The sequence below is a fragment of the Procambarus clarkii genome, chromosome 15, assembly GCF_040958095.1.
Source record: "Procambarus clarkii isolate CNS0578487 chromosome 15, FALCON_Pclarkii_2.0, whole genome shotgun sequence".
Lineage (NCBI taxonomy): Eukaryota > Metazoa > Arthropoda > Malacostraca > Decapoda > Cambaridae > Procambarus > Procambarus clarkii.
Genome location: NC_091164.1, coordinates 5,102,331 through 5,128,434, shown reverse-complemented (window position 1 = coordinate 5,128,434; position 26,104 = coordinate 5,102,331). Strand labels below are relative to the sequence as shown.

Below are 26,104 nucleotides of genomic sequence, written 5' to 3'. Positions count from 1 at the left end.
ATATATATATATGTCGTACCTAATAGCCAGAACGCACTTCTCAGCCTACTATTCAAGGCCCGATTTGCCTAATAAGCCAAGTTTTCATGAATTAATGTTTTTTCGTCTACCTAACCTACCTAACCTAACCTAACCTAGCTTCTTTTGGCTACCTAACCTAACCTTACCTATAAATATAGGTTAGGTTAGGTTAGGTAGGGTTGGTTAGGTTCGGTCATATATCTACGTTAATTTTAACTCCAATAAAAAAAATTGACCTCATACATAGAGAAAAGGGTTGCTTTATCATTTCATAAGAAAAAAATTATAGTAAATATATTAATTCAGGAAAACTTGGCTTATTATGCAAATCGGGCCTTGGATAGTAGGCTGAGAAGTGAGTTCTGGCTACTAGGTACGACATATATATATATATATATATATATATATATATATATATATATATATATATATATATATATATATATATATATATATATATATATATATGTCGTACCTAGTAGCCAGAACTCACTTCTCAGCCTACTATTCAAGGCCCGATTTGCCTAATAAGCCAAGTTTTCCTGAATTAATATATTTACTGTAATTTTTTTCTTATGAAATGATAAAGCAACCCTTTTCTCTATGTATGAGGTCAATTTTTTTTTATTGGAGTTTAAATTAACGTAGATATATGACCGAACCTAACCAACCCTACCTAACCTAACCTAACCTATATTTATAGGTAAGGTTAGGTTAGGTAGCCAAAAAAAGCTAGGTTAGGTTAGGTTAGGTAGGTTAGGTAGACGAAAAAACATTAATTCATTAAAACTGGGCTTATTAGGCAAATCGGGCCTTGAATAGTAGGCTGAGAAGTGCGTTCTGGCTATTAGGTACGACATATATATATATATATATATATATATATATATATATATATATATATGTCGTACCTAGTAGCCAGAACGCACTTCTCAGCCTACTATGCAAGGCCAGATTTGCCTAATAAGCCAAGTTTTCATGAATTAATGTTTTTTCGACTACCTAACCTACCTAACCTAACCTCACCTACCCTTTTCGGCTACTTAACCTAACCTAACCTATAAAGATAGGTTTGGTTAGGTTAGGTAGGGTTGGTTAGGTTTGATCATATATCTACGTTAATTTTAACTCCAATAAAAAAAAATTGACCTCATACATAATGAAATGGGTAGATTTATCATTTCATAAGAACAAAGTTAGAGAAAATATATTAATTCAGGAAAACTTGGCTTATTAGGCAAATCGGGCCTTGCATATTAGGCTGACAAGTGCATTCTGGCTATTAGGTACGACATATATATATATATATATATATATATATATATATATATATATATATATATATATATATATATATATATATATATATATATATATATATATATATATATATATAGTTGGCAAGCACAACTAGGTGAGTACATTTAGTGAGCTGGGAATATTTGGCTAAAAAAATCTGGTGCTATTTTGAAATGTACAAAATTATGAAGAAATTGATATAATAAAATATTAGTTTAAAATTGAACCTAAACTATGTTTACAGAATAATACAGAGCTGCTTCCATTATCTCAATTAATGAGTGTCAGCAGTCTTTCAATGATCAGTTAATTCAAGATTTCTCAAAATTGTACCATACTGAATATATATATATTCACATGTATGAACTGAATGCATTAGCTCGGGCTCTTTATATTAATACAAGTAGAAAGTTAATGTTGTATGAGTAAAACTCCACAAATATTAAATACTATAACAACAAGTATTAGACAAACAGTAGTTTGGATATATGGGATATTGTAGAGACAGTACAGAAAAATAGGGAAAATTAAAGGCTTGAGATAGTTAATGGAACTGCCAGACTGGCTGTCTGCCTTCACTAAGATACAGTTTTGAAAAGCTTATTATGATTATAATTATACACAGTATATGATCACACCATACGCAGTAATTGTAAGAGAAATATGATTATACAGTACTGTATTAATACATTAGATCTTTAACAAAAACCTGTGTGTGTTTTTATAACTGTTTAGAGTATTGATTGATCTTGCTGTATTAAATTCCTAAACCTGTAAGAAAATAACATGCAAGTTTAGCAACTATTCAAAACATTCAAAGTTTTCCAAACCTGGAACAAATTATCATGTGTTTCTATAACTGTCCATGGTATTGATATGATCATTCTGTATTAATACTCCAAACCTGTAAATATCCACCGTTTTCAATAATGATATAATCATTCTGTAATAATACCTCAATCATTTGTAGCTACTAAATATCAAGTGTTTTATTCTGCAGAACGTGTGAGTGGTATATGTACTTACCTAATTGTGCTTGCGGGGGTTGAGCTTTGGCTCTTTGGTCCCGCCTCTCAACTGTCAATCAACTGGTGTACAGATTCCTGAGCCTGCTGGGCTCTATCAGTATGTGTGTGTGTGTGTGTGTGTGTACTTACCTAATGATTGTAAGTAACAAGTATTACACACACACACACACACACATCATGTGTGTGTGTGTGTGTGTGGGTGTGAGGAGGCGCCGAGAAGCAGCCTCGTGTGTTATGGGGCGCTGTTCGTGGTGGGCGGACATCAACGTGCTTCCTTCCATCCTCTTCTCTCCGCTGAGAAAAAAAAAACGAGAATCGCCGCTCGGCTCGCTCCTTAATTTGTTAGCTCTTGGACTCCGTCTTTCTAACCGTCGGCTGTCTGATGTACTGACTCCTAACTTATTTTATCTCTCTCTCTACCCTCCCGTCCCATCCCAAATCCTTATCCTGGGAGTTAGACAGTTAGCTGTTACGGGCTGCTTCCTGCGGATATGTGTGCGTATATGTGACATAATAGAGGAAGAAAATAGATCAGTTAGAAAGGCGGGGTTCAAGAGGTAATAGCTCGATTCTGCAGTCACACATAGTAAATTCAGTAGTAACAAGCTGCCTTATGCATCTATCTGTTTGTTACGAGGCATATATTTTTTATTAGAAGTGGGAACAGGAAAATAGATCCTGTGACCAGGATATATTGTTTACCAGCTTATAATATTGAGCCATGTCCTGCTACCGGAACAACCAGGGGCCCCAATTACTGCTCAGAGGGCGAGCAGGTGATTATTTCCATCCCGGTGCAGGGGTAGAGACCCTTCTATCCCGGTGCATGGATAGAGACCCTTCTATCCCGGTGCAGGGGTAGAGACCCTTCTATCCCGGTGCAGGGGTAGAGACCCTTCTATCCCGGTGCAGGGGTAGAGACCCTTCTATCCCGGTGCATGGATAGAGACCCTTCTATCCCGGTGCATGGATAGAGACCCTTCTATCCCGGTGCAGGGATAGAGACCCGGCCGGGATTCCAGCTTAACTGTATATAATCATTGGTCTTATTATACCTTATGCACATTTATAATATAATGAATGCTGACAGAAAAACCGCTGCCAATGGTGTATATTTTCATACATTAAAATTGGGCATAAATAGTGTACCTTATCCTTCTATAAGTTGTAGAAGGAAAGCTTATCAATATATACACACCGTATACTCAATTTATTGGTGTACCTACACTGAGAGTTTACTGTTGGCCTGAAATATGTTCAGGACTAAAGTATACTTACTGGTTGGTCAGTAAGCTGTTATGGTGGTTTTAATAACCCTCCAGAGGTTGATAGGCCTAAATCCCAACACCAAACCAATCTTCGGAGGCATATTAACATATAGTACTCCAAAATTAGTTTCACAATTGTATTGATCCTTGACTCGTGTCGGTGACGAGTCAAAGGACACGTTTCGGTGACGCTCTCATTAATATCTTCAGAGGCAGATGGAAAATTAATACAAATTTGCTAGTTTGACAGTATGTAACATCATGCAGGATGAGATGAGGTGTTACCCAATAGAGGGGACTGTGCAATCTTGACCTGAATTCTCAATGGTCGGCTGGAGAAGTTGGTAGGGTGTCAGCTGGCAGTTCTTAGTCCAAACAACCATGCTGCTAGATTAGCTAAGCGTATATAACACTCTTGAGTGATTATCAAGCAATGAGGCAATAAGATGAACCTGAGTGGGTTCATGCTTAAGCGTCATCATAAATTGTCAACACCATTAATCACATCATAGTACGTAACCTGAAGTGCATACGTAGGGCCTTATTGATTTTCTACCTGTTAATGCCTTACTGGTCGTTATTATCTACGTTAACAAGCAAATGCCGGATGGAAGGTAGTCTCAAGTGTGGCCGCGGATGGGTACCTTCATTTATTTATAGAGTGCGTATGTAAACAGTGATGGACGACCCTGATTGGTCAAGTCTCCTTTGTCTCAACCCCCAGTACAGTGACTCGCTCTCTATTAATTACCCTTTCTCCTCTAGAATCATGCCAAGTGGCCTTAACTTTACAAGTATACATGTAAAAAATAATCCGGATACAACATTATTTATATTCGCTTGACATATTTGTAGGAGTTGAATGGACTATATAAAGAAGGTTCCCGCGTCTCTGCCTGCGTCACGGTGACGTCACGATGTTTACATTACGAGCCGGCGCCATAATGAGCGGGATGTTGAGTGCTCTCCAAAGTCTTGTCATTCGCAAATCTAAACCTCACCAAATGCTGTTAACTTTAATCTCCGAATTAGTTCACTTACGTCATTCAAGTAAGATCTATTATACTGAGTTACGGTAGTATGATTGTCGGTGGGAGGGGGCGGTCAGCTTGGTCTCAGAGGGTACCGATGCCTCACCTGCCCTGAAGGTTGACGGCTTATGTATTCATTATCTGTGTTTTTCATTTAGTGTCGCCAAGTCTCTCATGCTGGTGTTATTTTGGGGTCATAGGCACTGCGACATAGTAACTATGAGGATTAGTTTCAGCGGAGCAGTTTACATCATACAAGACTTAGATTCGTCACAGCAAAATGCCACATTATTAAACTGGTAAGTGACGATTCTTACAGTCATGTAGGATGTAAATTGCTCAGCTTATGGGGTGTTGTGGTCTTCTTAACCCAACTGTGTAATAGAAAACTATTGATATATATATCCCAAAGGATACTTGATCAACTAGGCTGTGACTCATACGTCAGTGTGCGAGCAGCCGCGTCCAACAGCCTGGTTGATCAGTCCAGCAACCAGGAGGCCTGGTCGACGACCAAGTTCAAGTATGTTTATTGAGATAAGCAAGAAATACATCTCAAAGGGATAGAGTAGCTTAGGCTATTTCTACCCCCGACCGGGCCGCGAGAACGCTAAGCCCCGGAAGCACCTCAAGGTAACCTCAAGGTAAGGTAAGGTATACATTAAGCCGTGCAACTACGTTATTAAAATAGTAACTTCCTTAGCTAAATGAATTTTGTGGTTCAGTTTCCGAGCCCCTTTTGTGCCCTTTTTACTGCCACCCACGGAATTGGGGCACATAAATGAACAAATCATCATCCTGAACACTCCACGTGTAAATTCTATTAGCAAAATGCACCCCGGAACTGGGTCATCTATGGTACTTTACGTTACTGAATCTCCCGTCATTAGAATAGACCTGCTGGTATGAGGTACATGGAGCATTGTAATTACCCATTTTCATGTTCTTCAAGATAGCCTGGAGATAGAGTTTGGAGATCTTAGCGCCTGTTATAAACCTCTGTTACCTGTCATGTTTAGGGTACCACATAAGTGCAGATCTTCGTCAGTTTGATAATAAAAGCGGTCATGTATTTCTTAATTATGTTGGATTAATTTCGTTATGCAGCTTGATTTGATTGAAGACCACATTGACCGTGACAAGGTAACTGAGAAAAGGAGGATAGAAGAATAATCAGTCAATCCGTACGCTGGTACATTTGTTGCAGCCGGCAATCCCAATCATTATGGACGAAGGGGAGGTGGCCGCGGGAGAGAATCAGTAATAGCAAAAATTCGTCTTGGATATGGGATGAATCCATGGAGATTCGGGATGGAAACAACAGCTGAGCAGCAGAGTTGCAGAATCTGTGATGAAAGTGACGGGCACCACCTTGACCCACTACCTGAAAGAATGTGAACATCTAAGAGACATTATAAATAGTAGTAGGCTGCCATCAGTCTCAGAAGACTGTGGAGTTGCGTTCTGGTTGTCTACAATTTCTTCTTCATTTATTCTATATGTGTATAATAATAATAAACCCCACATTGTTTGAGTTTGGGAAACGCGATTTGTCAAATATATATGTTCTTAAAGGATTCGCCTATTTTGTACCCGCAAGATAACGTAAACTTGAAGAGTTGATAAATGTTAATCTTAAGATTTGTTCATTTGTTAATCTTCTTGTTTGTCTCAAGCTGTTCACTTGAGACAGTTAAGCAGGTATCAGCTGTGTCTAGGTATAAGTGACAGGATGAACAACCCAGCGGGTTTTCTTCCTACGGGGGGGGGGGAGGTATCGTACATTCTGCTATGGGGGTGTGTCTACTCGCAGGATGAGTGGCGCTGCCCAGTAAACTCGCCCTTAGGAGGCAAAATTAAAAGAAATTTTACTGGCTACCGCGTTTTCTGCTGCTTCGTATCTTTTTGGCTTTACACTTCAATGCATCCCTTGTTCGGGTTGTTCCCCCCTTTTTAGTTTTCCTCCTAATTATTAAAGTTACATGTTTCTTCCGCAACCTTCCTTGCGCCTCTTCTGTGATTATTCGTTATGTTTGTTTTAATACTAAGTATTCTTCTCTAATTTTTTTTAAGTTACATTTTCTTTCCTCTTCTGTTTTCATGACATCTTCATGTTTTATGTCCCTGTTTCCTATTTTAGTCACTCAAAGTCATTCTTTAGTCACTTTAGTCACTCCTGACATTCCTTCTTCCTCCTTTACATCCTCCTCCTTGTTCCTTCTCCTCTGGCCTGCCATGCCTCTCCTCTCCCTCACCCCCTCCCCTCACTCCTTCTCAACCCTTTCCCCCCCCCCATCCATCACCCCCCCCCCTCCCCTGCCGGCCTGAAGTAGTCACGTACACCCGCAGAGTAATGCAGCTTCCTATCATTGTTGATATTTGCTATCTCCTCCCCCCCCCCTTCACCCCTACCATGAGCCCCCTACACTGTCCATCCCTCACCCCCTACCAGGAGCCCCCTACACTATCACCCATACCAATAGCTTATTACATTATATCTCCCTCACCCCAAACACCCCCCAATACACTATCATACACCCCCACCAACTCCCCCCATTACATTACATTACAGCATATCACCCTCACCCCCAACACACACTTATACAGGCCTCAGAGAGCTGTATCTTCCTCACCCCACTGAAAGAAGTCGTGGAAGCTACCTCCATGGACCAGATTCGATTAAAGACCAGATTAAGGCCAGATTCGACAAAGAACTCGAACATCAGAATAGTTAGATTATAGCGTAACAGGTACAAGAAGGCTGGGATAGGCGGGCATAAAGAGGTAGATACACCTCTTGATTCCGCATGCACTGTACGACAGCCGGGTGTAGTGATGAGTAAGTACACCAACAGTCTCGCTACCCTTCCTAGGATTCCCCCCCCCCCTTCTCCACCGCCAACCTTCCTAGGACGGTAGAGCGATGGTCTTGCTTCATGCAGGTCGGCGTTCAATCCCCGACCTTCCAAGTGGTTGGGCACCATTCCTTTCCTCGGTCCCATTCAAAATCCTTATCCAGATCAGAAAAAAACTCAGAACGAAGTGTGCATGTAGCACGGGCTATGGTGAGCCCGTAACCTTATCCTGATCTCTTCCAAGCACTATATAGTCGTGATGGCTTTCCCTTTCCCTTGATAATTCCCTTCCTTTCCTAGGATCCCCCCTCCACGGCCACCCTTCCTAGGACCGCCCACCCTCCACTTCCTAGCTCCTGGCGCCCGCACCTGCCTGGCTGAGTCAAGTGTGTGTGTGAGGGAGGCGTTGTGTGCCTGTTTATGTTGTGTTATATTAAAGAGTTCTCGCGCACTCCTGGGTATTGCGGTGGCTGCTACTGCTACTTCATTTAACCCTTTATTGATTGCCCGAAATGCTGTGCGTATTAGTGGCTCTAGGCATTGTATGTACTAGCTCTATCTAGAAATCCAACATTATGTTTGTAACTCATCTTGTATGTATGTACTTTTACCTGAATAAACATTTGGATGAAGGATTTTAGTGCGATTTTGGAGTTCAGATATAAAGGGAAGGCAGAGCACAGTGTTGGAAGCAGGTTTGGTATGAAAGAAATTATGTTTAGCTTGAGAATAGGCACAGTTGATAAAATGTAAGAGGTACCCAAGGAGAAAGAATGATTAGTAAATAAAAAAAATCTGAATGCAGAAACTGAGGGTCACAGATGTGTAGAGTACGCAGGAAGACAAGACACAAGGGCCAGATTCACGAAGTCGTTACGCAAGTACTTACGAACGTGAACATCTTTCCTCAATCTTTGACGGGTATGGTTACATTTATTAAATAATTTTCAAGCATGAAAACTTCCCAATCAACTGTTGTTATTGTTATAAATAGCCTCCTGGTGCTTCGGAGCTCATTAACTGTTTAATAAGTTAATTGTAAACCAAGCCGCCAAAGATTGAGAAAAGATGTACAGGTTCGTAAGTGCTTGCGTAGCTGCTTTGTGAATCTGGCTCCTAAGAACACTCCTTAAACCTGCACGTAAGTTTGGATGTCTGTGAGAGTAAGTTGCATTAAAGTGATGCTCACTTGGATCAGTCTGGATACGTTTTTACTCCGAGAGCATATGGCGGTGTGCTGGCAACTCTTGTGGGCCAGAGTATGGGGGGTAGAAATAGCCTAAGCTACTCTATCCCTTTGAGATGTATTTTTTTCTTGTCTCAATAAACATACTTGAACTTGTGGGCCAGATCTTGAACTAATTGCGATATAAAAGACTATCGATATATTAAACTGTATGATAAGCGCATCAAAACTGTAATTTAGCTAAATTAATTTTGGGGTTTAGTTTTTTAAGCCCATTATGTGCCCCTGTAACCTGTTCCCCTACCGTCCACGGGTGGGTATAGGGTGCATAATAAATGATCAAAATGAAGCAACAGTCGCTCACTTACTGACGACGCAACACAATTGCTCTGATTAATGCTGGAGATGACGTTGATTTCATGATGTATAGTTCCATAGAGGAAAGATATAGAGCACATGGATGGAATATGAGGACACGCTTAGAGCTGGGGTGTGAGAATGGAGTTTTTTTTTACTATTTTCTACCACAGATGTGGCCACACATTTATAATGCTAACCATCGTATATACATTTTCTTCTGTCCTCCATGGACAGGATGATAGATTTGTCAAACATATAGTTCAGGGATTTATTGAACAATCAACCACAGAAAGTGTTTGTAGTGCTTTTAAAATGCTAGGCTAAGCTACATACGTAAATGCATAGATACACAGATTTATGTATGCTGCATAAAGTGTTCGATGTGTCTTTTACATAATGTCATTAATGTACATTTACAAAGGCGAAACGTAACTCTGATTATCTTCCACATATACTTTATACACATACATATACATACATACATATATACACACATACATTTCTCTCTTTTACTCTGACAGGGTGAGATAGCTGATAGAGAAGCTAGTGAGCAATTAAGAACTTTACCACTGAAGGTGATTTAGATGCCTTTACAAGCTCAGGTTATATAGTTACATCACATACATAAATTGTATAACTGATACATTACATGGTCAATCTAGGGTACAAGTCCAATATATCATCAAGTGTTCCAGTACTCATATAGTAGTTACAGAGTTCAGCATACCTCAGCCCAAGAGGGCGAAAGTCAGTCAATATGGGACATTCTACAATATAATGTTCAAGGGAGTGCATGTTTTCTCTTTCACAAAGTTGACACATTGTGTACTCGACATTTGGGGTTTTGAGAAAGCTGCCAGATACGTCTATATCCCAGGCGTATTCTGGCCACTATAACAGTATCATGCCTTGAGATGCCAACTTGTGATGGTATCCATAGGAATTTAATTTCAAATCTGTTTTCTGTAGCAGCTAAAACGTTCATTCGAATATCACTGACTATTTTCTGGGTGTCACTACTATGTGCGTTCAATGTCAGGAGTGCACTCTGCGAGTCACAGTATATAAGTCCACTGCCTTTGTCTTTTAAAAATTCAGTGGCAAGGTATATGCCTGCAAGTTTGGTTTGAGTTGTACTTGCCCAGTCATTGACGCGCTTCATTGCTGTATGTACGAGAGAAGATTGTTCAAATCAGAGGGCTAAGAAATTGAAATTGAAATAAGTTTATTGAGGTAAAATACACACAAGGGGATGAGGTAGCTCAAGCTATTCTCACCCCGTTCAGTACATCGTGTTAATACATACATATACACACACATCACCAACAATAAACATATTACCAAACATTCTGAGAGATAAACATATACATTTCCTCCGTTACACAAGGCTAGGCTATCCCTCTACTTCACCAAGGAATCAATGGTGTCATTAATGTCGTTTATAGATGCATTTTATTTTTTTAAATTTTGCCCCGGAGGGCTCTAGTTTATTGGGGAGCGTTACTCATCCTGTGAGTGAACATAACGCCACGATCCAGGCCTTGTGTTGCCTTGGGAGGCAACACGACCCAAGGCCAGGGGCCAGATTCACGAAGCAGTTACGCAAGTACTTACGAACGTGTACATCTTTCCTCAATCTTTGACGGCTTTGGTTACATTTATTAAACAGTTTACAAGCATGAAAACTTGTCAATCAACTGTTGTTATTGTTATAAACAGCCTCCTGGTGCTTCGGAGCTCATTAATTGTTTAATAATTTTAACCAAAGCCGCCAAAGATTGAGAAAAGATGTACAGGTTCGTAAGTGTTTGCGTAACTTCTTCGTAAATCTAGCCCCAGGGTCATTTGTACGACCCTGGCCTTGGGCCGTAGAAAGGTTAGTAGATGGGTATGTATGGATGTAGATGGATGGGTAGGCAGAGCGGTAGGTGGGTGGGTATGGTGGGAAGTATAGATTCGTACTCGTTTGGGTTCGAGGAGTATGACAAACAATTCTGCCTGAAGAGTGGAGGCCTAGTTATCTATACGATCTCACCATTCCTTCCCTCCCCCGTCCTATCCCCGATCCCTTCCTAGTGCTATATAGTCATAATGGCTTGGCGCTTTCTCATAATTCCCGTCCCTTCCCTTCCCTTGCTCACTACTGCACTTGCAGTAGTGAGCAAGGAACCATTAGTTGAAATAGTTAGGCAGAGGGAGCGCTCAATGACCAAAACATCAATTTGGGTTGAGGCCTTTTAGTCTGCTTCAACTCGAACCATGGATGGATCTTTAATCATCTTGGGTGGGAAGGGATGGGTAGTAATTTTGAAAGAGGTGATCTCCCATGGTGCAGGAAATTGTCGTTGTTGTCTCTCTTGACAAATATTGCCAACCTGATCCGTTCGGAGTTAGTTGCAGTTTAGTAATCTATTTTGAGGGATGCTGACCATCGATAAGACAGGCTTTGAGAACGTCTGTGCAGGGGTTAGGGTAAGCATCTTGATACCAATTAAAGCATTAATTTCACAGTAATGAAATTGTGAAATTAATGAAACTAATCAGCATCCTATTCCCTCATGCGATGCTGAATTCTTTCCTCATGTTTAGTAACTTGAGGATGATCCTCATGGCTTAGTTTTGCAGCTTTTTCTAGCCCTGCAAGCATTCTCAGGCACTAGAACCCAACAGAGGTTCAGAATAATCAATTAAATATCATAGGTATTAGAAAGAACAAAGAATTTTATTTAGAAACTATGTGATCATGGAATTATGTGAATTTTATTTAGAAACTATGTTATCACTCCTATGATTATATGAATTCTGAAATATTTTCATAAACCTGATCTCTGAAAAACTTTGAATTTCTCCCATATGAACTCTTAACAAACTTCTATGAAATTATTTTTCTCATAAAAATCCTTTAACTCCAAATGAGTGATTTTGAAAACAAACAAAAATTGTCCGTAGAGTTTACCTGGAACGATTTTTAAAATTAACTGGAAACCCGACAGTCCAGCGGACCCTTCCCTAAATTAACTGGAAACCCGACAGTCCAGCGGACCCTTCCCTAAATTAACTGGAAACCCGACAGTCCAGCGGACCCTTCCCTAAATTAACTGGAAACCCGATAGTCCAGCGGACCCTTCCATAAATTAACTGGAAACCCGATAATCCAGCGGACCCTTCCCTAAATTAACTGGAAACCCGATAGTCCAGCGGACCCTTCCCTAAATTAACTGGAAACCCGACAGTCCAGCGGACCCTTCCCTAAATTAACTGGAAACCCGACTGTCCAGCGGACCCTTCCCTAAATTAACTGGAAACCCGACTGTCCAGCGGACCCTTTTTCCCACAAAAAGAGAGCCGCTGGACTCTCATCCCTGTCATGCAAGAGAGTTATCTCTTGCAGCTCCGAGATAAAGCACATCCTGGCTGGCAGTCTCGGCGGGAGATATCTTATCAGGGACAGCCCGCTATAGCAGATAAGTGTGAAGAGCCCAGCAAGAACTTATAGAGTGGCATTACTCAAACTTTTTACTTAATAAAGCGTCAGAAAATATCAGTAGCCTAATGCAGTATGGTAATTTTGACGGAACAAGTCTGATACATGAACATACATAATATGTATGAAAGTACGATAAATAAACATTACAATATGTATGACAGCACAGTCAGTAGACACATTGCCAAGTCATTTGGGAATAATAGGAAATGACATTCAGACGAAGCTGCAAAACTTGCAACTAAGAGAAGAAATGTAGATATTTACGTACCACAGAGTCTGTCACAGATTAAGAAATTAATTAGAAATAGAGCAGTACAAAAGATGTACAGTGACCACAACACAGCAGTTGCAACATCAGGATCTGTGGATTGGTACAAGAATTCAACCAAATATGAACTACTTATTTTGCTGTGTGAAAGTAGAACAACAGAAGTACACTTACATCGCATCAGGCTTGGATACCCATTTGCATGGGAAATAGACTTACAGGTTCCAGAAGATAAGAGAAAATGTCAGCACTGTTGTTGATTCCTTTCACATTGGCCTGCAGAAACATGATAAAGTTGACGCCCTTGCTAAGGTTGCAGTAAATAAAGACAGTATTGAACGGAATCTTGAGTTATCAAATAGATTCCATAAAAGTGTCATTGGACGAGAACTCCTGGATGAATTTGAAGAAAGTAGAACAGTGCAAACTGGAACTAGCAGGTCCATTGTTTATCACAATGAAATGTGTGACGTAAAACATGTGTATGGGGGCAAGTAACAAAGTCAGTAGACTAACAGATGTTGTCACACCTCGTATAAGACTTGGCTACAAGTATCTCTGGCAGTTCGGCTTGTATAGGGATCTAGATGAAGTAAAGTGTGTGGACAAAGACAGGGACACACTTGAGCACTATATCTTGGATTGTAGTAAAATTGAGCCATTTAGAGATAAATCTAAACTCACGCTGTATGATATGGCAACCTATCTTATTACTAAGGATAAAATACCTGAAATCCTTGCACTGTATCCATATTTCGCTTCCAGTAGATAAACGACATATGAGCTTAAGAAACAAGTAGTGTATTATGAATTCTAATAATAAACAGCAGCTCCCCTATGACTCTCTAATATCTCCATTGCTCAAAGAATTATGTATTAGCGATAAGAACTACCATGTATAATGACTTACTGTACATATATAGCTCTTGAAATAGAACATTCTCTGTAACTAGCTGACATTGTAATTATAAGTTGTGAATGATAGATGAATGATATATTGTTTATGTAAGAGTCTAAGTTGAGGTCTGATAAAGACCTTTTGTGCCCTCTGTAATGCTTTTTGCGCTACCGCTCACAGGATGAGTATGGGGTGCACAATAAACTAGCCGCCCCCCCCCGCGGCATCAATTAAGTCAACAATGTGGAGAAATGCCCAACAGACCACTGGAACATTATCTAACAAAGTGCACAGTTACAAACCCAATACAATTTCAACTTAGATTCAACAGACCAGAAATTGTTAAACACATGGGGGGCAAAATATTACTTAAGCGACCATACGAGTCATAAATACTCATACACCGCCCAAGTAAAACAGACACAAGCAACACTTAGTGGGCCAGCCAGAGGCTTAGGGCCCGCGCAGGAATATCACTGCAAAAACAAAAGCAATTAGACACTGTATGACAGCACAATCAGTAGACACATACAATATGTATGACAGTACAATCAGTACACATACAATATGTATAACAACACAATCAGTACACATACAATATGTATAACAACACAATCAGTAAGTATATACAATATGTATGACAACACTATTATGTATGTTTGATGTATATAATATGTATGACAACATTATGTATGACAGTATAGGGTCTCGTAGTACAGTTGGCCTCGTTGTCGACTCACAATCGAGGGATCCCGACTAAGATTTTCGGGCGGAACAGAAGTGGTTGGTTGTTTCCTTTCACCTAATGTCTCTGTTCACCTAGCAGTAAACAGGTACCCGGGAGTTAGGCAACTGTTGTAAGGGGTTAAGGAGGGGTCAGTAGTTCGACCTTGGGAGGGAACCTCGATACAAGCCTATATATATATATATATTTATATACACACAGGCTTCATGTCCCCGAAACTGGGGATTTGGGGGATTATACATTACAACACCATAAGCATATAGTTCATCGTAGTCAAAGACAGGAAGCCTGTTAGGCTTAGGTTGGTCCTTCTCCTAGGCTCCTAGGGCCAATTACTGACGACCTTGCGCAGGATGCAATTCTTATTATGCTCCCGGGGTACCCATTTACTGTTTGGTGGACAGAGGCGTCAGGTGAATGAAACGTGCCCAAGCGGCTCTGTCCTGCCGCGGGAGTCGATGCAGGGATCTTGTGACAACACTTATCATAGACATGCAAATTATATATCACAAAAGTATCAGTAAACATAGGCAGTATGTAGGTTATAAGAGCACAATCAATGATTATAGCACAACATTAGCAAAGGTAGGCTAATTATCAGGAGAAAGCGCTAAGCCATTACGACTATATGACACTTGGAAAGGATATGAGGAATAAGGATTTAGGATGGGACGGAGGGAAGGAATGGTGCCCAACCACTCGGACGGACGGTTGAACACCGACCAGCATGAAGGGAGACCGTCGCTAAACCGTCCAGCCCAAGTGGTTGGGCCACAGCCTTGTCAATAAATATAAAAAAATCCTATAGCTCTAGCCTTTATTTAAAGGCTATAACAACGCATTTATCTGCTTGATATACATAACTATCATACAATATATATATAAAATATAAAGCTAATAATAACACAGTAATTATATCTTAAAGTAAACAATAAATGTTGGTTAACATAAGATTGTCAACATCTTGGAGTGACAAGATTATCAGCTGCTAAAGTGTCCCAAGACGAACCGAAACAGCGTCACTTCCTTTGCTTTCAGATGTGTGAGTTTGGGTGTCTAATCATCAGCCGCGTTTTACGACTTACTGTCTGCAAAGGGGCATTGTAAATGATTGTATATATGTATGTACATGTATGTATAACATTAACAATTGTGTGACTAGCTTCAAAAGATTGTCACACTTGTTTAGCTAAACGAACTCTGGGGTTCAGTTCCTGAACCCATTATGTGCCTCTGTAACCCTTTCCACCACCGCCCATGGGATGTGTATGGGGTGCATAATAAAAGAATCAATCAAGGATCATTGTGTACGTTTGGTTTTGGCCTCACGGCGGTGTTTATTAAAACACCAAAATAAATCACTATCCAACCAGCAAGTATACCTTAGTCTTGACCACAGATCAAGATTATAGTCAACTTTCAGTCTATATATTAAGAAGTAGGGTATACCTCTGTAACTTTATGTTATTATACAATTTGTATTACATTCAGATTTTTTTGTATTTTTTACTTTATATTTTAAAACAATGATTTGTCTACGTGCTAAATGTGTTATCTTCTTTTAACTTGTCACGGCTGGAAATACACAACTGAACTATAAACAACACCAATATATAATAATAATAAAAATAATAATAATTTAGATTTAATTAAACAAAACATTGTCCCATAAAACGCTACATACAAGTTTACGAATGCGAAATTGAAGAAACCTCCAAATTTGGGCAAACATAGCCTAAGAATTGGGTTACAAAATGCTTCACCTATCATACTTTCAACAGAGCCAAAATAACTAACCTAAACTATCCCCATGTAAATAGTCACATGTAATTGTATTCAATTGAAGAGATAGTTTTTGCCTTATATTGTAATATATTGCCCAACACACGTTTTGAGAAAATTAGTAAAGGTTTCCAACTTTTAAACAATTACAAAATAGCACGGAACCTAGGACCACCTCAACACAATGCTGTTCATATTAATGTGACCCTTCGACTATCTCGACGGTCGTAGATAACTTCCCGCTGGACACTAGGCTCTACTGTCGTCTCGTGGGCCTGACGTAGATAATAAAGCTGAACAGTATACTCGAATGTGTAACTTCACATGATCCTGTCGTTGATATTATCTCCACGAAGACAAAACAGTGATAATAACACCCACAAAGTGAAAAACCCGTGGTATTAAAAAAGCTTTCCACTTGTGAGGTTTATCATCACGTGAGCGGCCTGGCCAGCAAGCCTTGCCGACGGAGGTTTTTGACCTTTGCCCAAGTTGTGTGTTGACCACCATGTCTGCCAGCGATGATCTTTACATGGTGAACTCTGGACTCAGAGCTACCTATTTAATTGATCAGAGACAAACAGGCGACTCTGAATCCAGCGTAGCCCCATGACTCTGTCCTGGGCTGGGAGCCAAGTTGATGAGGTTAGTGAGCCCGGTCTTCTAAGGGATGTAACAGTTCTCCGCGACATTGGTTATTACTGGAGATTTGAGGTACAGTACTTCGTAAAACCTTTTACCCCAGATTTCACACATTCAAAGAATTCACACACACACACATTTCCAGAGTTATGCAGCAGCAGGGTTTTACAGTAGCAGGGTTATACAGTAGAACAGTATTGCAGTAGCACGGTATTACAATAGCAGTGTTTTACTGTAGCAGGGTTATACAGTAGCAGGGCTATACAATAGCACGGTTATACAGTAACACGGATTTACAGTAGCAGGGCTATACAGTTGCAAATTGTTATAGTTATACAGATACAAAAACTATGAGGAGGATTAAGACAGAGGAAGACAGTATGAGGCTACAAGATGACCTAGACAAGCTGAAGGTATGGTCCAACAAATGGCTACTAAAGTTCAACCCAAGTAAATGTAAAATAATGAAACTAGGTGAAGTAAATAAAAGGCCAGACACTGGATACCGAATGGGAGATGAAGTCCTTCACGAAACGGACAGAGAGAAAGATCTAGTTGATAGATAGACATTAAAAAGAACCTGTCTCCTGAAGCCCACATCAAAAGAATAACATCGGCGGTGTATACGAGGCTGGCTAACATCAGAACTGCCTTCAGAAACCTGCGTAAGGAATCTTTGAGAAAACTTGTATACCACGTTTGTAAGACCAATCCTGGAGTATGCGGCTCCAGCATGGCGCCCTTACCCTGTCAAGCACAAGACGAAACTGGAAAAAATTCAGAGGTATGCCACTAGGCTAGTCTCAGAACTAAGAGGCACGAGTTATGAGTACAGGCTGTGTGAACTGCACCTAACGTCGCTGGAAGACAGAAGAGCTGGGGAGACATGATCACCACATACAAAATTATCAGGGAAATTGACGGGGTAAACAAGGATGGATTATTTAACACGGGTGGTACACGCACTAGGGGACACAGGTGGAAGCTGAGTACCCAAATGAGCCACAGAGACATTAGAAAACTTTTTCAGTGTCAGAGTAGTTAGTAACTGGAATGCATTAAGAAGTGATGTGGTGGAGGCTGACTCCATACACAGTTTCAAATGTAGATATGATAGAGCCCAGTAGGCTCAGGAACCTGTACGCCAGTAGATTGACGGTTGAGAGACAGGACCAAAGAGCCAAAAGCTCAACCCCCGCAAGCACAACTAGGTGAGTACAGTAGCAGTATTATACTGCAGCAGGGTTATACAGTAGCAGTATTATACTGTAGCAGGGTTATACAGTAGCAGGGTTATACAGTAGCAGGGTTTTACAGTAGCAGGGTTATACAGTAGCAGGGTTATACAGTAGCAGGGTTATACAGTAGCAGGGTTATACAGTAGCAGGGTTATACAGTAGCAGGGTTATACAGTAGCAGGGTTATACAGTAGCAGGGTTATACAGTAGCAGGGTTATACAGTAGCAGGGTTATACAGTAGCAGGGTTATACAGTAGCAGGGTTATACAATAGCAGGGTTATACAGTAGCAGGGTTATACAGTAGCAGGGTTATACAGTAGCAGGGTTATACAGTAGCAGGGTTATACAATAGCAGGGTTATACAGTAGCAGGGTTATACAGTAGCTGGCAATATAGTATCAGATAATATAGTAGCTGGGTTATACAGTAGTAGGTAATATAGCAGCAGGGGTATCAGTAGCAGGATTATACTGTAGTAGGTAATATAGCAGCTAGATTATAGAGTAACAGGTGTTATAGTAGCAGGTGATACAGTAGCAGGTAAAATAGTAATAGGGTTGTACAGGAGTAGGATTATGCAATAGCAGGGTTATACAGTGGCAGGGTTATACAACGCCCGCCTTCGCGGTCGTCCACTTGATGCCCTGTGCTTCACTGTGTCCTGGTAAGAGGCATTTTGAGAGGGGAAGGGGGGGGGGAAGATTGGGGGAGGAAGAGGAGGGGGGGGTTATGGAGAAGCCTCATCACGTCCAACTCCCCAATCCCCCCCAGCCCCCCCCCCCCTTTCTCCTAGACCCAACAACCCTGTCTCCTAACACATAAATGTTTCAGCCACAAATGATTTTTTTTCACATTGAAATGCTTTTAGACGTTCAGTTGGCTTTATCACCACTTTCATCCTAAATTGATTTTTGGGGATAGTTTGAAAATATGAACTTACGTTAAGGCCACACTTGTTAATTCAATTGTTTATACAGTATTGTACTACAAAAATGCACTATCATTTATTTTGCCATAGAGTACTCTATTTGTAAGTTGTAATTATATTTACACATCACTTCTAGGACATTTTCCCCACTACTTTTCTAGGGCACTACCACAGCACTTCTCTAGGACACATTGCTCAGTAACTTCTAGGATACACAATCCCGTCGCCTCTCCAGGACACAGTGCACCATACACACTCCAAGACACTACTAGAATGCATTAAACTATTAACAAAATAGGACACATGCAACACGTGAGACACAGAGAGAGAGAGAGAGAGATTACACTCACGTAACAAAATACTTTTTATGGGATAATTGGCCACGTATCCGAAGGCCCATGTGTAGCGTGACACACGCAAGCCCCTCACCGATGTCACCGACGGCCGCCCCGAGACGCAGCCAAACACGGAAATAGAAATAAGTATTTCCTTTGTATACCTGTCCGACGGACGTGATACTGATCGCACACTTAGGGCTAGAGGATTTTACCACGGGTTTACCACAAGTTTACCACGGGGGTACACTGCCACCAACGGTACTTTGCACGTGTTGGAAGACTCTGGCGCGGGGGAAGGAGGAGAAGGAATAGGGGTTTCCAGGACGGCAATGATCACTTGCAAGATTGTCCAGGTGCCAGCACTAGAGTGTCTACGAGAGCTACGAGAGGAGAGGGACGTGGTATTCTACTGGCTGTGGGGGGATTTGAGCGTGACACATGGTCGCGGGGTTCGCTCGTTGCCACACCTTCCCCTTCCCGATAACTTGCCGGGATATCGATTTGCGCAGACTTGTGCTGGGGGAAGTTTGAAGGCGGCACAGAAGCATTGGCATTGTGTGTAAAGAGCGGGGAAGTGTGTGGCGAAAGCCAGGGCGGTGTGGTGTAGCGAGTGTAGCAGATCTTGAGGTGTTAATCCACGCCCCTTCGGCCCCTGTGACATCATATTACGTCACGGCCGACGTCACCAGGAGGCGGGGAGAGCCGGGCGGGGATTGGCCGAGCGCTGAGGAGCGGCCGAGACTACATGGAGATCTGCACGTACACACTCAGTGCGGGTCGGGGAAGGCGGGTCGACGCACGCACTCGGCCGCCTCCTACATGACTAGTGACATGAGTTGCTCTTAACCTCCCCGCCAACCTCTCTCACATATATAATTACGGATTATATATATTGGGTTGCAACATTATTTTAAGACGAAGTTAATGATGGCAAGGGTACATTGAACCACTTGTTGATACATAAAAATTTTTGTCATGGTCTTAATTTTGCTTTTTGACCATTCTGTACATGACATGTGACAGGATAGCTGCTCACTTCACCATCACAGATAAAATTAGAAATGCTATATTACGTTGCAACCTTTTTTTGCAGACGATGTTAAGATATCAAGCTTACACTGAGCCACTTTATGTGTACAATTTTTAGCACTACGGTATAATTTTACATTTCCAAAAGCCAACGCCTGGCCTGTGACGTCAACAAATACCAACTGGAGAGAGAGACTTCCGCTGTCACTATGAAGCCTGAGACTTTTTGAAATACATGCCAGGGTTTATTTTTTGTTTATCTGTTTCCCTATAGTGTAATTATTGATTTAAACGCAATCAATTACCCATTAATTAGTAATTTCTCAAACTTTAATTATTTAAGAAGTTGAAAATAGAATTGGGGCCGACTTACCATGCACCGTATGGGACAGGTTCTATTCACTCCAAGATGGTGTCAATAAGGATAGATTCTGTAGGCCTACCTGTCTATCCTATAGGCATAGTGTTTATCGAATGTTTGCTATTTCAATCGTATTCTCAAAATGTAACTTAAAGTCCTCTAAAGTTAATTTGTCTTAGAGAGTCACTTGGGAGATAATTAGCCTAGATTCCTGCTGCATGTGTTCGGGAGAGTTTTATGTTAGTAACATCGACAGTGTTTGTCTCACTAGCTTTGGGAACGCTGTAGAATTAGCAAATTTCTTAGTAATGCTTTGCTATCTATTTTGTGTTGTTTTTACTAATCGTTGATAACAAATTGCTTTCGAACTTACCAATATGTATATTGTTAAGATTTGACATCTTCCTGAAGTTATCTTGAATATCAGAAATACAAATCAACATTTATACAACAAAATATATACCGAGTTCGCAGATGTTTTATCATCATCTAACTATATGATATATGATTGTACGTGTAGGCGGGTTGAGCTTCAGCTCTTTGGTCCCGACTCTCAACTGTCACTCAACCGATGTACAGGTTCCTGAGAATGTATGTAATATATATATATATATATATATATATATATATATATATATATATATATATATATATATATATATATATATATATATATATATATATATATTATATATATATATATATTATATATATATATATATAATATATATATATAATATATATATAATATATATATATATATAATATATATATAATATATATATATATAATATATATATAATATATATATAATATATATATATAATATGTATATATAATATGTATATATAATATATATATATATATATATATATATATATATATATATATATATATATATATATATATATATATATATATATATATATATGTCGTACCTAGTAGCCAGAACGCACTTCTCAGCCTACAATTCAGGGCCCGATTTGCCTAATAAGCCAAGTTTTCCTGAATTAATATATTTTCTCAAATTTTTTTCTTATGAAATGATAAAGCTACACATTTCATTATGTATGAGGTCAATTTTTTTTTATTGGAGTTAAAATTAACGTAGATATATGACCGAACCTAACCAACCCTACCTAACCTATCTTTATAGGTTAGCTTAGGTTAGGTAGCCGAAAAAGCTAGGTTAGGTTAGGTTAGGTAGGTTAGGTAGTCGAAAAACAATTAATTCATGAAAACTTGGTTTATTAGGCAAATCGGGCCTTGCATAGTAGGCTGAGAATTGCGTTCTGGCTACTAGGTACGACATATATATATATATATATATATATATATATATATATATATATATATATATATATATATATATATATATATATATAATGTCGTACCTAATAGCCCTAATAGCCAGAACGCACTTCTCAGCCTACTATGCAAGGCCCGATTTGCCTAACAAGCCAAGTTTTCATGAATTAATTGTTTTTCGACTACCTAACCTACCTAACCTAACCTAACCTAACTTTTTCGGCTACCTAACCTAACCTAACCTATAAAGATAGGTTGGGTTAGGTTAGGTAGGGTTGGTTAGGTTCGGTCATATATCTACATTAATTTTAACTCCAATAAAAAAAAATTGACCTCATACATAATGAAATGGGTAGCTTTATCTTTTCATAAGAAAAAAATTAGAGAAAATATATTAATTCAGGAAAACTTGGCTTATTAGGCAAATCGGGCCTTGCATAGTAGGCTGAGAAGTGCGTTCTGGCTACTAGGTACGACATATATATATATATATATATATATATATATATATATATATATATATATATATATATATATATATATATATATATATATATATATATATATATATTGGGTTCTACCGTATTTACACTTGAAATTGGGTAGAGAGTCTGCCTTCAACACATCACTTTCTAGGGCATTCCATTTGTTAACTATGAAAAATTCGTTCTAACGTCTCTTTTAAGTTTTATTAATTTCAGTCTTACTTGGTTGCTGGATGAGTGTGTTCTGGCACGGGTGTTGGCCTCAATAAGGTGACCTGGAGTCATTGTACCAGGTACTCTCCGTGGCTACGGTATACATAATACACCTTACTATATACCTTCACACACACACACTACCATCACTACTGAGTATATACACCTTCGCAAACTACCATCGCTCATGAGTATACCCTCATTCCATACGCGCTTAGTTTCTCTAGATTCGTACGCTTAAAGTTAGGCAAGAACACTTAATATTAGACGCTTGTCCAGTCGTCTGAACAAGTTGAATCATCCGTATGAAAATGGCAACTCAAACACGCCACTACAATACCATATTTTATCAACACAATAGCGACCAAAATACACATGCAGATATGCTATTGTTGTGACGCTTTAAGTGTTGTGTAACTTGTGCTTTTGTGTTATTTGAATAATACTGTTTTGTTATTTATTCAGACTTTCTTTTTTAGGTTTAATTTTTTTTTTAAATTTTGCCCCGAGGGGCGAGTTTATTGGGCAGCGCCACTCATCTTGTGAGTGGACACACCGCCATAGTGACAGTATTGGGCAGCGCCACTCATCTTGTGAGTGGACACACCGCCATAGCAGCATGCACAACACTCCCCAATAGGAAGAAACCCCGCTGGGTTGTTCATCCTGTCACTTGTACCCAGACACAGCTGGGACTTGCTTAACTGTCTCAAGTGAACAGCTCCTCAAACAAGAAGATTAACATCTATCAACCCTTAAAAGCTTACGTTATCTTGCGGGTGCAAAATGGGGAAATCTTTTAAGAACAGTATCAATATTTGACAAATAGTGTTTTCCTAACTCAAACAATGTGGGGTTTATTATTCTACACATATTCCTAATGTCTCTCAGGTGTTCACATTCACGTAGATAGTGGTCAAGGCGGTGTCCATCACTCTCACCACAGATTCTGCAACTTCGCTGATCAACTGTTGTTTCCATTCCAAATCTCCATGGATATTTGTATCCAAGACGGATTCTCGCTATTACTGATTCTCTCCCTCGTCCTCCTCTTCGGCCATAATGACTGGGATTACCAGCTGCAACCATGTTGTACCATCGTACAGATTCACTGGTTTGTGCTTCTATCCTCCTTTCCTCAGTTACCTTGTCACGGTGATGTTGCCTGACAATACCTCTAATTTGTAGTTGAGTCTTGGGTATGAAGTATTCAATATGGTCTCCTTCAGCGCCTTCAGTTGCCAGCACATCTGCTCGTTCATTCCCACATATTCCAACATGGGAGGGGATCCACAGAAACTTGATGACTCTTCCCTGATTGGTAAGTACTCTCACAGCTATCTTAATTTCAGCGACGTAAATGATTGTATATATATGTACATGTATATATAACATTAATAATTGTGTAACTAGCTTCAAAAGATTGTCATTTGCTTAGCAGCTAAACGAATTATGGGGTTCAGTTTTTGAATCCATTATGTGCCTCTGTAACCTTTCACCACCGCCCACGGGATGGGTATGGCAGGCATAATAAAAAAAAGAAATAGAAAATTGAACCCCATACCCATTGTGTGTGTTGGTAAACACAATCTACAAAAGGTCGAGGTATACAACTCAATATTCGTTTAACTAGGCCGAAGTTACAACATTGATGAGCTAGTTACAAAGTTTAACATACGTCTACATCAAAATTCTTTCATCAAACTAGATCATTATGGGCCCCATCAATTCTAAACTCATTTTTGTTAAGCATTTCTTCACTCTTCATTTAATTTACTTAGATTGTAGTAAAATCAGAGAGACGTGGGTTGTTTGGTGAGGTCACAGGGTTACATGAAGCCAAAGAGAGCCAACACACTCCAGGAAACATCTACGTACCTGTTCAGAAAATTTGCCGCGCTGTGGACAGGATTCGAACCTGTGCGGGCAGAGCCCAATGGATTTCGAGTCCATCTCCTTAACCACTCGGACACCACAGCTGCGGATGTTTATAAACGCAGATTATTTTTGTATTGTTTTACTCGGAGTAGCTATTGGTAATAAGCGTATAATGATTAATAATTCATTGTCGGGGAACAGGCAGCCAGTTTATATATACAATACGTGTTATCCTTGCTTATAAAGAGGTCCCCTCCGCTCCACCCGCCCAGGCTGCAACCACACAAGCTGACTAACTCCTCGGTACCTATTTACTGCTAGGTGGACAGTGGCATTAGGTGATTAGGAAATGCGCCCAACCATTTCTGTCCCGCCCGGGACTCGAACCCGGAATTCTCGATTGTGACCGAACCCGAATGTACTACCGGGATCCTAAATATATTTATTATGTGATAGTGCTAAAGGATTTGTTTCATTTGAAGAAAGTCTTTTACATCAATTTTTATTAGTTTTATTATTAACAAGCTTAGGCATACACAGCATTGTGTTGCTACCCTATTCTATATGAAAGATTACACAGTGTAGATAAAACAACTAGCTATAAGTTCATCTAATAACCCCATCTTATTTATTTATTTATTTATTTATTTATTTATTTATTTATTTATTTATTTATTTATTTATTTATTTATTTATTTATATACAAGAAGGTACATGGGGGGTTAAGAGAGAACATGGACATGATGTTGATTTTACATTCTTGTAAAGCCACTAGCACGCATAGCGTTTAAACAGATAATTTTAAGTAGATAATTTACAGTAAAATTGACAAAAAATGTTTACAGGTACTTTACAGCTTTACTTTACTGGTACAGGTACAGATAATTTTAAGTAGAGAAATTACAGTAAAATTGAAAAAAAAAAATTACAGGTACATTGTACGAAATTTTGACACAAAAACAAAGATTAGAATAATACACAATAATAACAATACACTATAATGAACAAGGATTACTAGGTATATTAGGGTAAAATTTCAGGGTTATACATTGGTTCACTGAAGCACAATTTGAGGATCATTTCAAGGAATAATGCAGTAGATATGCACTCAATATAACAACCATGATATCAGATGATATCTCAGATTACAATGGTAAAGTTACAATTGAACATTGAACAATTACAGTGTTCATCTCATAGAACGGCCAATCATACATAGAATCAGGAGAGAACATAAAATGTAAGGCTGATCTATTAGCCTCTACTAGCAAAATCTGGGTACAGCACAAGAATATCTTACAATATTCCTGAGTGTATGAAGTAATTATAGAGCTCAAAGTACCTCATTTGGTCTGAAATCACTGATAACAGGGCATTCACAGATATAGTGTTGGAGAGTATGTCCCAGCTCTTGTTCACATAGTTTACAAATGGAGTGTAACTCGGTATATATA

At 39.5% G+C, this 26,104-nt stretch overlaps 1 protein-coding gene and 1 non-coding gene across 4 annotated transcripts in view; one reads left to right on the top strand and one right to left on the bottom strand.

Moving 5' to 3' along the window:
• The first annotated feature begins 4,518 nt into the window (after window positions 1-4,518).
• Window positions 4,519-26,104, top strand: part of cutlet (chromosome transmission fidelity protein 18 homolog) — a 61,200-nt gene continuing 39,614 nt past the window's right edge. For 2 of the 3 annotated variants that reach the window (XM_069324912.1, XM_069324910.1), the window contains exon 1: window positions 4,519-4,666. In XM_069324912.1, coding sequence (XP_069181013.1) covers window positions 4,534-4,666 — 133 coding nt within the window. In that variant the 5' untranslated portion in view covers window positions 4,519-4,533. Of the gene's footprint in view, window positions 4,667-24,035; window positions 24,094-26,104 lie in introns of those variants that run through there. The other variant, XM_069324911.1, reaches the window with a different exon arrangement.
• Window positions 24,670-24,751, bottom strand: TRNAS-CGA (transfer RNA serine (anticodon CGA)). Its single transcript has one exon. It is a non-coding gene; the product is annotated as a tRNA-Ser (tRNA).